Here is a 14,230-nt window from a genome sequence, read left to right as displayed (position 1 = left end):
TTTGGAAATAATCTCAGTTTTTTTATGCTAATAAAATTAAATTTTGCTTCATAATTTGTTCTATATTCAGTGGATAAATGATTGTTTAGTTATATATTGAAAGAGATGTAACTTGTAATATTGATAATAAAACTATCATTCAACGATTTCAAAATATTAAAACTCGTAGAAAGCAATTGTAAATTTTATATATTTGTATATTTTTTTTATTGTTGTTTTTGTCAATATATATGAATTTTTCTTTTTATTAGATGGTATAATTTATACTTCCTAAGAAACACCATGAAAAAAATTCCTGAAGTTGCTACTGCAAGCCAAGGACGTGGGTTTGGAGAGTTGTATAAAAACAAAATATGGTCTAATAGATATTGGTTGCATACATTGAAAGAGATGTAACTTATAGCATTGATAATGAAACTATCATTCAACGATTTTAAAATATTAAAACTCATAGAAAGCAATTGTAAACTTTATATATTTACGTATTTTTTTCTTGTTATTTTTGTCAATATATATGAATTTATCTTTTTATTAGATTGTATAATTTATACTTTCTAAGGAACACCATGAAAAAAAATTCTGAAGTTGCTACTGCAAGCCAAGGACGTGGGTTTGGAGAGTTGTATAAAAAAAAATATGGTCTAATAGATATTAGTATTATATGCATTAAACACAGCTTAGATACGTACTTTATTATTATTATTTTAATGAATAGATAGGTACTTTATTATTATAGCTACTTTATGGTTAAGTGAATGCCAAAAAAATGGTTATACCTAAGGTCTCATCAAAAACAAAAACAGAGTTATAGCTAAGGTAGTAATATACTACCATATAATAATTTTCTATAAGATTAATATATTGGAAATCCGACTGTTTGAATAGATATTTTTAATGTTCTTACCAAACTTTATGTCGTTTGAATTTTTTTATATATTATTTGATCTATAAACTCATTTTTTATACACAATTTTTTAATACAAAAGCTTAAGTTTTATATATTTTATATATATGAAATAGTTATGGATATCTAATTATCTTGAAACTTTGCTTGAAAGTATAGGAATAAAATATAATCGAATGACTCTCCTTGAATAGGAGCTCTCTCTCTCGTGTCAACGAGTCTTGCCTCCCTTGGTATGTCCAAGGGCTTTCCCTTGATCAATTTGCTTCTAAAGGATTAGGGGTTAATAGTTAAACAATGGATGAGGATGTGGCTGACCGAATGACTAGTCTCAAGTTAACGGCTGAGGAGGAAGAAGATATTCAGGTCTCTGAGGAGGGACGACTGGATGAACTCGAGGGTTGTGTTCTGAGTTTGATAGGAAAGTTCTTAACATGCAAACCTTTTAACAGGAAGGCAGCAAAGAACATGCTCCGCCGAGCGTGGGGGTTAGAGAAAGGGTTACAGATTTCTGAGGTGGGCAGTAATCTTTTTCAGTTTAAGTTCCAGTCGGAATACGAATTAAACCGGATCTTGAAGGGTGGCCCGTGGACGTTCGACAATCAACTTCTAATGCTCACTCGATGGAGGGCGGGCATGAGCGCTAACAATGTAGTCTTGGAGCATGCCTCACTGTGGGTCCAACTCTGGGGAGTTCCTTTTGACTTGATGTCTCCTAAAGTGGCGGCAGAGGTGGGAAATAAAATGGGGTCGGTTGAGGATGTGGAGCATCGACGGCGCACAGATGACCAGAAGCTGTTCTTGAGAGTTAGGGTGGCCCTTCCTATATCCAAACCGGTTCGAAGAGGTGGTTTCTTATTGGGATCGGATGGTAAACGTCACTGGGTTACGTTTAAGTACGAAAGGTTACCTATGATATGCCATTTTTGTGGAATCCTTGGTCACGATCTTCGTCATTGCCCGGCGCACTTTGCAGCAACTAAGGAGACGAACAAGGTCGACTACCAATATGGCGAGTGGCTTAAAGCAGACAGCGGCAGAACCAAATCTTCGCCACGGCGAAGCAGAGAGAATCCGACGAGGTTTGATCCGGTGGGTAGAACTGATATACCGACGTCGGAGAATGATGATGAGACGGAAGTGGTGACGGCGGTGACTAGGGTTTCGAAGTACAGGGCAGGCCAGGATGCTCAGAATGGAAACTGCGTGATTGAAGGGAGCGTTGCAGAATCTCAGGAAAAAATTTTGGAAGTTAATGATACCATAAATTCTAAGGAGGGTGATACGGTGCCGTTACTCACGTTGAATGAAGCTGGGAACAAAAATTTAAATCCTGTGGCCAACGGTAAGTCCAATATGGATAACTCTAGATTGGGCCAGGCAGAGGCGAAGCCCAATAAGCCAACACCAACGTGGACAAGGTTGAATAGAATGGATACTGGGCCTTTAGTGTCATCTAATACTAATTTAAAGTCCATTATGGGTAAAAGAGGGCTGGAAGAGTTTTTGTTTGAAGATGATTCCAGAGAGGCAGAACCTATGTCTTCAAAACGTTCTAAGGGTGACAAGGAAGATGGAAAACCAGACAACACAGCGGCGGGGGTGGATGACCACCCTTGCCGGGAGCAATAAAACTGTTGAGTTGGAACTGCCAAGGGCTTGGGAACCCTTGGACAGTTCGTAATCTTCACAAAATAGTGAAGGATCAAGCTCCTGAAATATGTTTCCTCATGGAAACGCGGCTCGATATCGAAGGAATAAAATACTGGTGCAGGGAGTTACCATACAAGAATAAGTTTGCTGTGAAAAACCCAGGAGGAGGTGGTGGACTTGCTATGCTTTGGAAGGAAGATATAAGGTTGGAGGTGTTTAAATTTTCGGCGAACCAAATCTCTGCATGGGTGACTGAAAGTGATGGTTTTCGTTGGTTACTTACCGGATTCTATGGATGGCCAGAAACAAAAGACCGCTTCAAGTCTTGGCTCCTTCTTTCTCATATTTCTTCTTTCGCTGATGGTAGCTGGATGTGCATTGGAGATTTTAATGAGATGTTGTGCTCATCGGAAAAATTAAGTAGTCGACCAACTTCATCTAGACAACTTGATGCGTTTCGAGATGCACTGGAGAGGTGTCAACTTGTTGATCTAGGATTTATTGGCTACCCTTATACTTGGAATAATAGGAGACCAGGGGCGGCAAATACCAAGGAAAGGCTGGATAGGGCTGTAGCTAATGAAGCTTGGAGGTTGAAGTTCCCTGCAACTACTGTTACACACATTATTTCGCATGCGTCGGATCATCTTCCATTGATACTCCAGAACCATGTAGCTCCAAGAAGACATGCAAGGAGAGAACGTGGTTTCAAATTTGAAGAAGCATGGCTTTTGTGGGATGACTGCACCAAGGTTGTCCAAGAGGCTTGGGAAAACAGTGGGGCTGGGGAGTCGGCGTTGGAGACAGTCAAATTAAAAATAAAGGGGTGTAGTGCAGAGTTGAAGGCCCGGGGTGCTGCTAAAACCCATCCAGGCACAAATGAAATAAAGGCTTTACAAAAGCAAATAGAATGGCTAAATAGTGCTCCTTCCACTATACAGCATAGAAGTGAATTTATCCAAGCTAGCAAGGAGCTGGATGAATGGTTGAGAAAGCAGGAAGTATATTGGGCTCAACGGTCTCGAGTAAATTGGATGAAACATGGGGACAAAAATACAAGTTTTATTCACTCAAAGGCATCTCAGAGAAGGCAGAGAAATTATATTTAAGGAATCCTTGACCCACAGGGCAGTTGGCGGGAGGATATAGAAGAAGTGGCAGGAGTAGCTGTGGATTATTTTAATAATATGTTTTCTATAGGTGCATGTTCTCGGATTGAGGAGTGTCTAGAAGCAATACAACAGAAGGTGTCCACTGTTCCAGATGGGACCTACAAAGGCGCCTGGACCAGACGGTATGAATGCCCTTTTTTATCAAAAGTCCTGGCATATTATTGGGGATAATGTTGTGGCTGCTGTTCTTGAATTTCTTAATTCTGGTTACATGCCTCCTGATTTGAATCATACTTTTATTGTTCTTATTCCAAAGATTAAAAATCCTGTTAAGGTCTCTGACTTTAGGCCTATTAGCCTCTGTAATGTCATTTATAAAATTATTGCAAAGGTGATAGCTAACAGGTTGAAGCAAATTCTGCCCCAAATTATATCCCCAACCTAGAGTGCATTTGTACCAGGAAGACTAATTACAGATAATGTCCTGGTTGCCTATGAAGTCCTACATGCGATGCAGGGAAGAAAGAAAGGCAAAGCTGGAGCACTTGCCTTGAAGCTGGATGTTAGTAAAGCCTATGACAAGGTAGAATGGGATTTCCTAAAAAGGGTTATGCTCAAGATGGGATTTCCAGAAGTTTGGGTGAACAGAGTTATGAGTTGTGTCTCTTCTACTTCATTCTCAGTTTTGATTAATGGAAAGCCTTACGGGTTGATTCATCCTTCTAGAGGAATCCGGCAAGGTGACCCTCTATCGCCTTACCTATTTCTTTTATGTGCAGAAGGGTTCACATCTCTCTTGCAGAAGGCTGAATTAGATGGGATGATCCATGGGGTCTCTATTTGCAGGCGAGCGCCTAGCATTTCTCACTTGTTGTTTGCAGATGACTCCTTACTATTTTGCCAAGCCAAAGATAGGGAGACAAAGGTAGTTATGGAGATTTTGAAATTATATGCCGAGGCGTCGGGCCAATGCATAAACATGGACAAATCATCTGTCTACTTCAGCGGTAATACTTCACTACAACAGAGAGATGCAATCAAATTTTTATTGGGGGTGCAGGAAGTGGACAGATTTGAATCATACCTTGGTCTACCTACTCTAGTGGGCCGGAAGAAATACCAGACTTTCTCTTTTATTAAAGATAGAGTGTGGAAAAAGCTTCAAGGATGGAAAGGGAAAATGATTTCAAGAGCATGTAAGGAGATACTTATTAAAGCAGTGGCTCAATCGATACCAACTTACACAATGAGTGTATTTCAATTGCCGGTCAAATTATGTGAAGAACTCCAACCCCTTTGTGCTAGATTTTGGTGGGGGCAAGTTGGAAATGAGAGGAAAATCCATTGGTTGAGTTGGGAAAAATTAACTAGACCAAAGATGGATGGGGGAATGGGATTCAAGGATTTACGGCAATTCAATTTGGCCATGTTGGCTAAACAAGGGTGGAGATTAGTTCAAGACCAATAGTCTTTACTTAGCCAATGTTTGAAAGCACGCTACTTTCCTAGAAGCAGTTTTTTGGAGGCCACTGATTCTCCCAATTGTTCGTTCACTTGGAAGAGCATTTTAGCAGCCAAGCCATTGATTCAAAGGGGGTCTTGTTGGAGGGTGGGTAATGGAAATTCAATCCGGGCTCTTACGGATGCGTGGATTCCGAACTATCCTACCAATAAAGTGTTACATCCAGCCCAAGTTGTTGATGAAGATTGTATGGTTGCCGACCTCATTGACCCGGAAACGGGGTGGTGGGACAGAGAGTTTGTCATGCAACATTTCAACCAGGAAGATGGGAAGGCTATTCTGCGTATGCCGCTTAGCAGAAGGTTTATCAATGACACTCTGTTCTAGACTTTCACCAAGTCAGGGGAGTACACGGTAAGGTCTGGGTATCATGTAGCTCGACAAGTATAGAAGGAAGTGAACTGGGCAGAGTGTTCAAACGGAGTGGTGGGAGGTGCGGTTTGGAAGGTTTTGTGGAAGTTGAAAGTGCCAAACAAAATCAAAGTATTCGGCTGGCGTGCTTGTCGCAATATACTACCAACCCGGGTCAATTTGGTGCACAAAAAGGTAATATAGGATAATAGATGTGAGCTATGCAAAATGGAAGCTGAAACGGGTTTACATGTACTCTGGAACTATGGTGTGGCGCAAGACGTTTGGGCAGGTTGCTCGGCTAGGTTGCAGAAGTGTATTGGAGTCCACGGCGATATACTTCAGCTAATGGAGCTGCTGATTAATCGGTTATCCACTGAAGAATTGGAGCTTTTCCTTGTCCAAGCGTGGATCATTTGGAACCAGCGAAACGGTATAGTGCATGGGAAACATATTCAACCACCTGAGATGTTGATCAAGCGTGCGCAAGATTTTCTGGCGGAGTTTCGGCAAGCCAACGCTCAGCTCTCCGCTTCACCTCACATACCGTGGCCGTCAAGATGGAGACCACCACCTGTGGGATGTTTCAAGTTGAACTTTGACGCGTCCATATTCCAGGATGGTGAAAATTTCGGGGTCGGAGCCATCATCCGAAATGACAGAGGAGAAGTTATGGCGGCGATATCGGCAAAGGGTCCACCGGTGACAGGCAGTGACGAGGCGGAGATTTATGCTTGTCGGAGAGCAGTGGAATTTGTGGTGGAGTGCGGCTTTACAGAGCTGATTCTCGAGGGTGATAATCAAGCTCTCATGGATGCTTTGCGCACGAGACAGGGGAGGTCGTCTTGGCTGGGCCATATTCTCCAAGACGTTTTATTTTTGCTTGATGGTCTTAGGTGGGTTCAGACTTCTTTTGTTAAGAGAAGTGCAAATAATGTGGCCCATGTACTAGCTAGATGGGCCAAGGATTTAGTGGAGGATATTGTATGGATTGAGGATTCACCCCCCCCCCTGTGGTGGAGGCTTTGTTATTTGATTCTTCTGTTGAATGAATTATGAGGATGTTATCCTCTTCAAAAAATATATATATATATATATATATATATATAATTGAATGATAGATTTGTTAAAATTCGCTTCCTATAAGAAAACATTGATTGTTGTAACATTATTTAACAGTTACATACTAAGTATAACTTAAATCTATCCTAAATAAAAAAAATATTTATTATACTTCAATAAACTTGATTGACAAAAATATTAGTATAAATGAATATATAAATCACTAATGGGATTGTAATTCCAAATAAATGAATAAAAGAAACCTTAGATATTCTTATGGAAATTATACATAAAATTTTTTATTTATGGATACATAACCATTTGAATTAGGATTTGGAGATTTTAAGTAAATATAATTAATATATTTAAAAAAAAATTCAGGAAATAAAAAATATATATTTTAAAGAATTTTTTAACTTAATAAAAGGTCTATGACACCCCTGGCACGTGCGAGCTTTAATTTTCATAGTTCATTGTTTTGTAGAGCCACTTATATGGCCTACGTTCTTCCACAAAGCACCCAGACACAGGCCAAGAGAGATTGACGCCAACCAGAAAGATATATAGATTAGTCTGATACAGATATGATGTCACTTCTTGCACAACAATTTTGTAAGAATTTGCAGCCAGTTACCAACCTTACAATTATACAAATGACTTTATCTAGACCTGAACGGAGGGCATATTGACAAAATTTGACAAGAAAAATGAGTGTTCGTATCAGTTGTCACCAGGGGCACGGTGGGTAATGATGGACGGTAATAGTGCACATCGCTTATTGCACACAACTAGTAAAAATGTGAAATCGTTAAAATTGTGTGCAATAAGATTTATCGAATAAGATTTTTGTGTGATTTGACCTATCATAGGAAGATAGGATGCAAATATTAAATAGTGATTTTTTTTTTTTTTCAGAAGACATTTTCTTATTTTGAACATTGAAACTTTGTAAGTGATCTCAACCAAATATAATCTATATATATATATATAAAACCGAAGCTTTTGAAGCTCCCACAATTTTCCACGTCAGCACAACATTAAAAAAAAAAATAATCTATATATATATATAAAACCGAAGCTTTTGAAGCTCCCACAATTTTCCACGTCAGCACAACATTAAAAAAAAAATAATAAAACATAAAACAATAAAACCAAAACCAAAAAAAAAAAAAACCGAAACCTAAGAAAACCATTATAAACCTCTCTTTTCACAAGCGCCTCTCCTTTTCTCTCTCTCAGTCGCTCGCTCTCTTCATCCATCAGCAAAAGGGCCTGCTTTTCTCTCTCTCAGTCGCTCTCTCTCTCCATCCATCAGCAAAAGGGTCTGCCTCCAAACCTCGCTCGGTCTCTTCATCCATCGGCAAAAGGGTCTGCCTCCAAACCAAACAAAGTAAGTTTTTGTTTTTTCCATCAGCAAATTGCTTTTCTTTTTGTATGTTGTTGATTTTGGTTGGTGGGTATTTATACAATATCAATAATCAATGTTTACGTGTTTTATTGATCTTGCAAACATAATTCAGTATGTAATCGGGCAATTCAGGCTGATGAGGCTGATACAGAATAGATTAACATGTACTGTGGCCAAAATAATTTTTTGGTTTTCACTTGAATCAATAATAGACATGGATAATAAGTATTAAGTAATTTTATATGGTTTTCAGTTTTGTGACAAACCTTATTGTTGTACTTGGATGGTGAATTACATTGGGTTTCTAAAGCTATTTGTTTCGTCTATATATATATATATATAGTGTATTTTGGTAAAGAATTGCACTTTTCACAGCATAAGATTTTAGTCAAGTGCTTGGCATCAGAATTCTTTTATTAACAATCTCAGGATTCTTATGAATTTGATGTAATTATCCAAGTATCATTGGTCTGCAAGGAATGCCAACCGTGACCATTTTTCTGCAATCATATTTGAATACACTATTGAATGTTCGTCAGCTCCCTTATGGAGAACCTATAATAAATTTTCCTTAATGTAGTTTGTGCTTTTATGGTCCTACTTTTTGGCTGGTTGGTTTGCTTGTGGCATTTAGATTGGATGTGCCATGTATGTATGAGAAATAAAATGAAATAGAGATTGCTGCTTCAGATTTTGTTAGCCTTAAATGGCTCACAACTATTGATTTGTATCTTCTTTTTCATTCACTTCATCCTTCTTTTTTTACTCATGTTGGTTGGTTCAAGTTACCTGTTGTTGTTAAACTGTTTGAGACTACTTTCTTAGAAGATGCCCCTTACTAGAAACTAGGAACTTGAGAATAACATCAGTTAGAAAAGAACTCTCAACCTATCTATTAAGAACTTACATCCAACTTTGGCACAATAGAAAACATACTTCGGCAAAGATTATTTCTTTCTTTCCCTGTTGGCATTGTTCAGTATGTATGTTCTTTGAATCCTTGCTGTGTCCCTGTGTAATTTGGTTGTCTATGAGAATGGAACCCTTAACCTATATGTTGAAAATTTACATCCACCTTTGGCACAATAGGAAACATACTTTGGCAAAGAGTAGTTTTGTCTTTCCCTGCTGGCATTGTTCAGTATGTATGTTACTTTGAGTCCTTGCTGTGTTAGAAAGTTCCATTTTTTTAATCATATTTTGTTCATATTTTACTTGAAGTTTTGCTTTTATGTTTCATTTCTCACTGATGAACATTATTTTCAATCTTTTATTTGAAAATTATTTGCTTATAATTGCTCCTGTTGCTGTCATATCACAAATTCCTGTAGGCCCACTCTTGTAACAAAATAATAAGAATTGTTGCCTGTAGGTAGGTGATCCTCTAGAGAAGGCTGCACTTAAGGGAATTGATTGGAGTTATAAGTCAGATGAAAAGGTCATGCCAAAAAGGTATGCTGTGACATTTCAATATCATTAGTCTTATTGCTCTTTGGGCTTTATTTCTATATATAGTTTTATTTTCATTCTTTAATCCAAGATTGGAATGTGATTTTATGGACATGTATTCGTTTTCTTTATCTTTTTCCTTGCTTTAGCTGCGCTTTTTGCTTCTGTTATTGGTTCCTTTCTTTACATGTTCTTTTTGTTAAAGAACATGTAGCAAGAGATTCTTAATAAAAGAGCATAAGAGGGTAAAAAAATCACTTAAGAACCAGAGTAAAGACAAATGAAGGTAGCAATCAAAAAGAGTTCAGTTGGTCATTGACTATATCTTTGTCTATTAATTTTGGTGGAAACAGCCACTAAAGTCTTGAAGCCAATTTCTGCATAAATAGATTTTTTTTTTTTTCATGATTTTATGACATGCTATAAATTGCAGGGGAAGTGGCAATGCTGTTCAGATTGTTCAGAGACACCACTTTGCATCCCACTTGAAGAGAATGGCAGTTGTTGTTCGCATTCAGGAGGAATTTTTTGCTTTTGTGAAGGTCTATTTTATTCGTGAACCCTGCAATTTGTATGCATGCATATATGGATTAGGAATGCTATTTTACTTGATGCTTGCATAATCAGGTAGCTTATAAGAAAGAAGTTATTGTGTATTTTATGGTAAAATTTTATAGGTAGATACGAAAATGTATTTGGGAATATGCCATGATATATAACATCAAGATTTTTCTTTAGAAAAAGAAGTTCCCAACCTATTTTGTATTCTAGAGTTGATTGAATTGAGTTTTTGTGCACACACTAAGATAATCAAATCGAATATATGTTTTTGTGTGGAAACTGAGCTATTGGTCAATTTGAATTGTTTTTGTGTGGAAACTGAGCTATGGGTTTGAATTTGTTTAGTGGAAACTGATTGAGGTGGAGTTATCAGCTTGCTTCCTTTGTTTTTGTGTGGAAACTGAGTTATGATTTATTTTTTACCCCAGCCTATTTTGTATTCTAGAGTTGATTGAATTGTAGTTTTTTGCAAACACTTAGGTAATCAATTTGAATATATGTTTTTAAATATAATGAATGCATTGAATATTTAGTGGAAGACATGAAATAAATGAAATAGAAAAATAACAACATGCTACTAGAGAATTGATATTGAATTCCAATAGCTAATGTCACATCATTTGGAAAAAATTGGTAGCTTTCCCGTGCATCGCACGGGTTAGCGACTAGTAATACTAATGGATGATGCCAAAATCGTCAGTTGGGTCACTCGTCCAATCCAAGACTCTTGACAATCTTGTAGTACCTACAAGATAAAGAGAGTTGATCAAAAAGACTACCAGGTTGTGCCCAGTGGAAAAGCCTCCGATGCTTAAGTTTGTAACTACCCATACCTTTCATATATAGATGGTGTAATGTAATAGTTTTTGACGTACCTTAGCAAGTGAGGTAGATTGTACCTTTTATAGATGATTTAGGTAACTGATGGACATAAATAAGGGTGATTATTACCCTAATTGTAACGTTCGTTGTCTTGATCAGAGTTTAAGACCTTTGATGGTCATTATTGAATGTGTTGAGCAGTTTCTCATCTTTCTTTAATGGTGCACTAATGATGCAATGGTCGTCCATTAAGATGGAATCTTAATGATTTTTATGGTCTCATCAATTGCCCCTCATTCCTAAGTCTGATTTCACTTTATGTTGGTTAAGCTTAGGGAATGTTCTTGACTTGTTTAGATTCGGACTTCTTTACCTTCAACTACTTTCTTCTTCAAGAATGGTAGTTTGTTTATGACGACTTCTCAGTATCTGCCTTTTGAAGGTTTTTTTGGACGTTCGAAGGATTATATTTTGATCTTAAAAGTAAGCTGATTTCTTTTTACCACATGTGTGAGGTTTAGTGGCCTCTTTGGATTCTATTGTAGCTTGAAGAATTTTGATATTTGGATGATATTATTCTTCCATGATTTATATTCTCATGTGAAGAATCATCCGTTGATTACACAATTTTATTCTTTCACGAAGAATGTATTGTAGAATATTAATTTCACTTTTTTACACATTAAATTTTAATGCTAAAGTGTTTATATTACCTCGGCCGCACCATTTGTTGTTTTAACGATGAGGCTTTAGGGAAGACTTGACATTTTTCCGTTTGTTGTTCGTCGAATGATTGCATTTTGTGGATGGACTTTCACTCGTCATATGATTTATATTCTCATTGGGAGAATTTGTATCATCTTGCTCATCGTATGATTTATACTCCCGCTTGGGGAATTTGTATCATTTTGTTCGTCATATGATTTATATTCTCATTGGGAGAATCATCTTGCTTGTCATGTAATTTATACTCCTACTTGGGAAATTTGTATAATTTTTGCTCATCGTATGATTTATATTCCCGCCCGGGGAATTTGTATCATTCTGCTCGTCGTATGATTTATATTCTCATTGGGAGAATTTGTATTATCTTGCTCGTCATATGAATTATACTCCCGCTTGGGGAATTTATATCATTTTGCTCATCGTATGATTTATATTCCTGATAACGCATTAAAATTTATACTTGTTATATATTTATATGGGCATTATCTCCTTATTACTATGCTTAATTTGTATAATTAAGTCATGATTTGCATTAGTCCTTATTATTTATCTTTACATAATTTCTTGAATAAGATGCTATTCATTATGTGTAATTTTCTACTTTTAGGAAATCATGTGAGAAAGATGAGTTTACAGGAATATGTGAGAGAATGGAGTGCTTGGATCGTCTACCATGATTGGAAGCTTCAAATAAGGAAAGAAATCAAAGAGGCAGAATCTGAAAAGGAAAAATCTGATTTGAGCACTGATCAGTATTTTGGGTGTATCTCTCTCCTCAGAAATCCAATTGACACAAGGCCAGATGGGTTAGAACCATAACTTAAATATCTACAACTTTCCAGTTTTGAGTTTTCCGAAATTCTCAATTTTTGATGGCCGAAATTAACTCACAAGTTACCACTGTAAACCTGGACGGAAATTAAAATAGTAAATGTTTTATTTTCTTTGGACACTTAGACATTAGGGTTTAGAAGAGAGGCTGGGCAGAACGAATTTTGGAGAGAAAACCTTGTATTTTCCTTTCTCTATGGCAACCTAAACTCTTTGCTAGGGCTAGGGGTTATGCTTCTTTTATACGGTATGAATATTCAATGTGATTCTTTCTAGGATTTTATCAACAACATATTTGATTGTTCAATTAGATTTCTTTTGATGTATTAGTTCTTCCATGCTTTCAATAAGTTCAATCATGTTTTTCTTATTGTTTAGAGGAATTTCTAATAGTTTCAAATAGAAATCAGGTTTTACAGTGAGTGGGTTTTTCTGAAAACTTTTCTAACCGCATTATTAATCGAGGTTATCATGCGTTCTTGAATTGTCTCAGTTCAACCGAATCATAAGTTTTTAATTGTATAAGAACAATCAATTATGAAATAGATATTTTCTTAGATCACAAAGAATTTCATATCAATATAGAGAAACACCCTGATGCCCTAGTATTTACATTATTGATTTAAATAAGTTATCATTGTTATTCTTGTTTACAATTACCAGACAAAAATTATTCTTCATCTTCACCAAAAGTTTTTTTAATTACATTGTCTTTGAATTTACCCCGCTCCTTGTGGTTCGACCTCGGTACTCCGAGAATTATATTGCTACGATCTCTTGCACTTGGGAGTGAGCAAGCAATTCCCACTTGGGGAATTCGTATCATTTGTTGCTGGATATATTCCATGACACTGTGTCATTTTGGACCTTCTTGAAGCCATGTTGATATTTGCATTAAGTAGCACATGCATTTGCCAAAATTTGATTAAACAAGAATTTTAGAACAATTCATACATGAATAATAAGTTACCAATGGCCTAGGCAGGCCTTTTTCTTATTTTCTTGTAATCCTAGAGTTTTACCTCTTCTGTGATCTCTATCTTTTTATTGTTGGGATCTTCTTGACAAACTCTTCTCTTTTCAAGACAACGAGATCTTCTCTTTTCAAGATTTTTTAAGCTTAACATGATACTTCATGTCTAAGGCCTAAATCTCTTTTGCTTCAATTTTTTGAAGTCGTAAAAACTAGGCCACATTGATGCCCCCGTTCAAATATGAAAAGTGTAATTCTCGTTTGTTGACAACCAGAGGAATGCTCTATCATGACTGGAACTTTTTCTTTTTGGGAGTGCTTTTGGTCATTGTTGTTTGTAATAGCAGTTATCTCTTCCATATTTTTTAATTGTACACTTAAGTCACTTCAATAGTGCTAACTGCATGACAATGTACAAATATGCAATTGCATGCTGTACAATTATGGATGTCATTTGATGAAGTGCATTATATATGAATCATAGAGAAGTATTCTATGATATATAAAAATTGAAGTTATTTGATTATATGCTTCTTTAAATTGGTCTTTGTTAGTTGCTTGCATCGTATATAATTTTAAAGCAATTTAAAAAGTGTTTGGTGAGTTGACGAAGATAGCGGAAATTTATTGAGACTTAAACTCATGACCATATTGTGAACATGATCATCTAGCATTTTAAGTTTAGGAGACTTAATAGAACTTCTCAGATTCATGATGATAAAACATATGCTACTAATAATATATATAGTCATATTAAATGTGATAATTGTAATAATTTTATAGTAATATTTTCAACATGTTCTATATATACATATTTGTAGATAATCATGCAAGCTTGATTTGCACTTAGTTATAA

At 36.4% G+C, this 14,230-nt stretch overlaps 1 protein-coding gene across 1 annotated transcript; it reads left to right on the top strand.

Moving 5' to 3' along the window:
• The first annotated feature begins 1,201 nt into the window (after window positions 1-1,201).
• LOC115950396 lies at window positions 1,202-2,536 on the top strand. The gene has a single exon (XM_031067600.1). The coding sequence runs from the start codon at window positions 1,202-1,204 to the stop codon at window positions 2,534-2,536; it is 1,335 nt and encodes a 444-aa protein (XP_030923460.1).
• Window positions 2,537-14,230: the final 11,694 nt, after the last annotated feature.

Source organism: Quercus lobata, chromosome 6 (genome assembly GCF_001633185.2).
Source record: "Quercus lobata isolate SW786 chromosome 6, ValleyOak3.0 Primary Assembly, whole genome shotgun sequence".
Lineage (NCBI taxonomy): Eukaryota > Viridiplantae > Streptophyta > Magnoliopsida > Fagales > Fagaceae > Quercus > Quercus lobata.
The sequence above is the reverse complement of the archived record's forward strand: the minus strand, read 5'-3'. Positions and strand labels throughout refer to the sequence as shown.

What these genes read in the sequence shown, in the direction of transcription:
- LOC115950396 (XM_031067600.1), top strand. Translation starts at nt 1,202, where the DNA reads ATGGATGAGGATGTGGCTGACCGAATGACTAGTCTCAAGTTAACGGCT.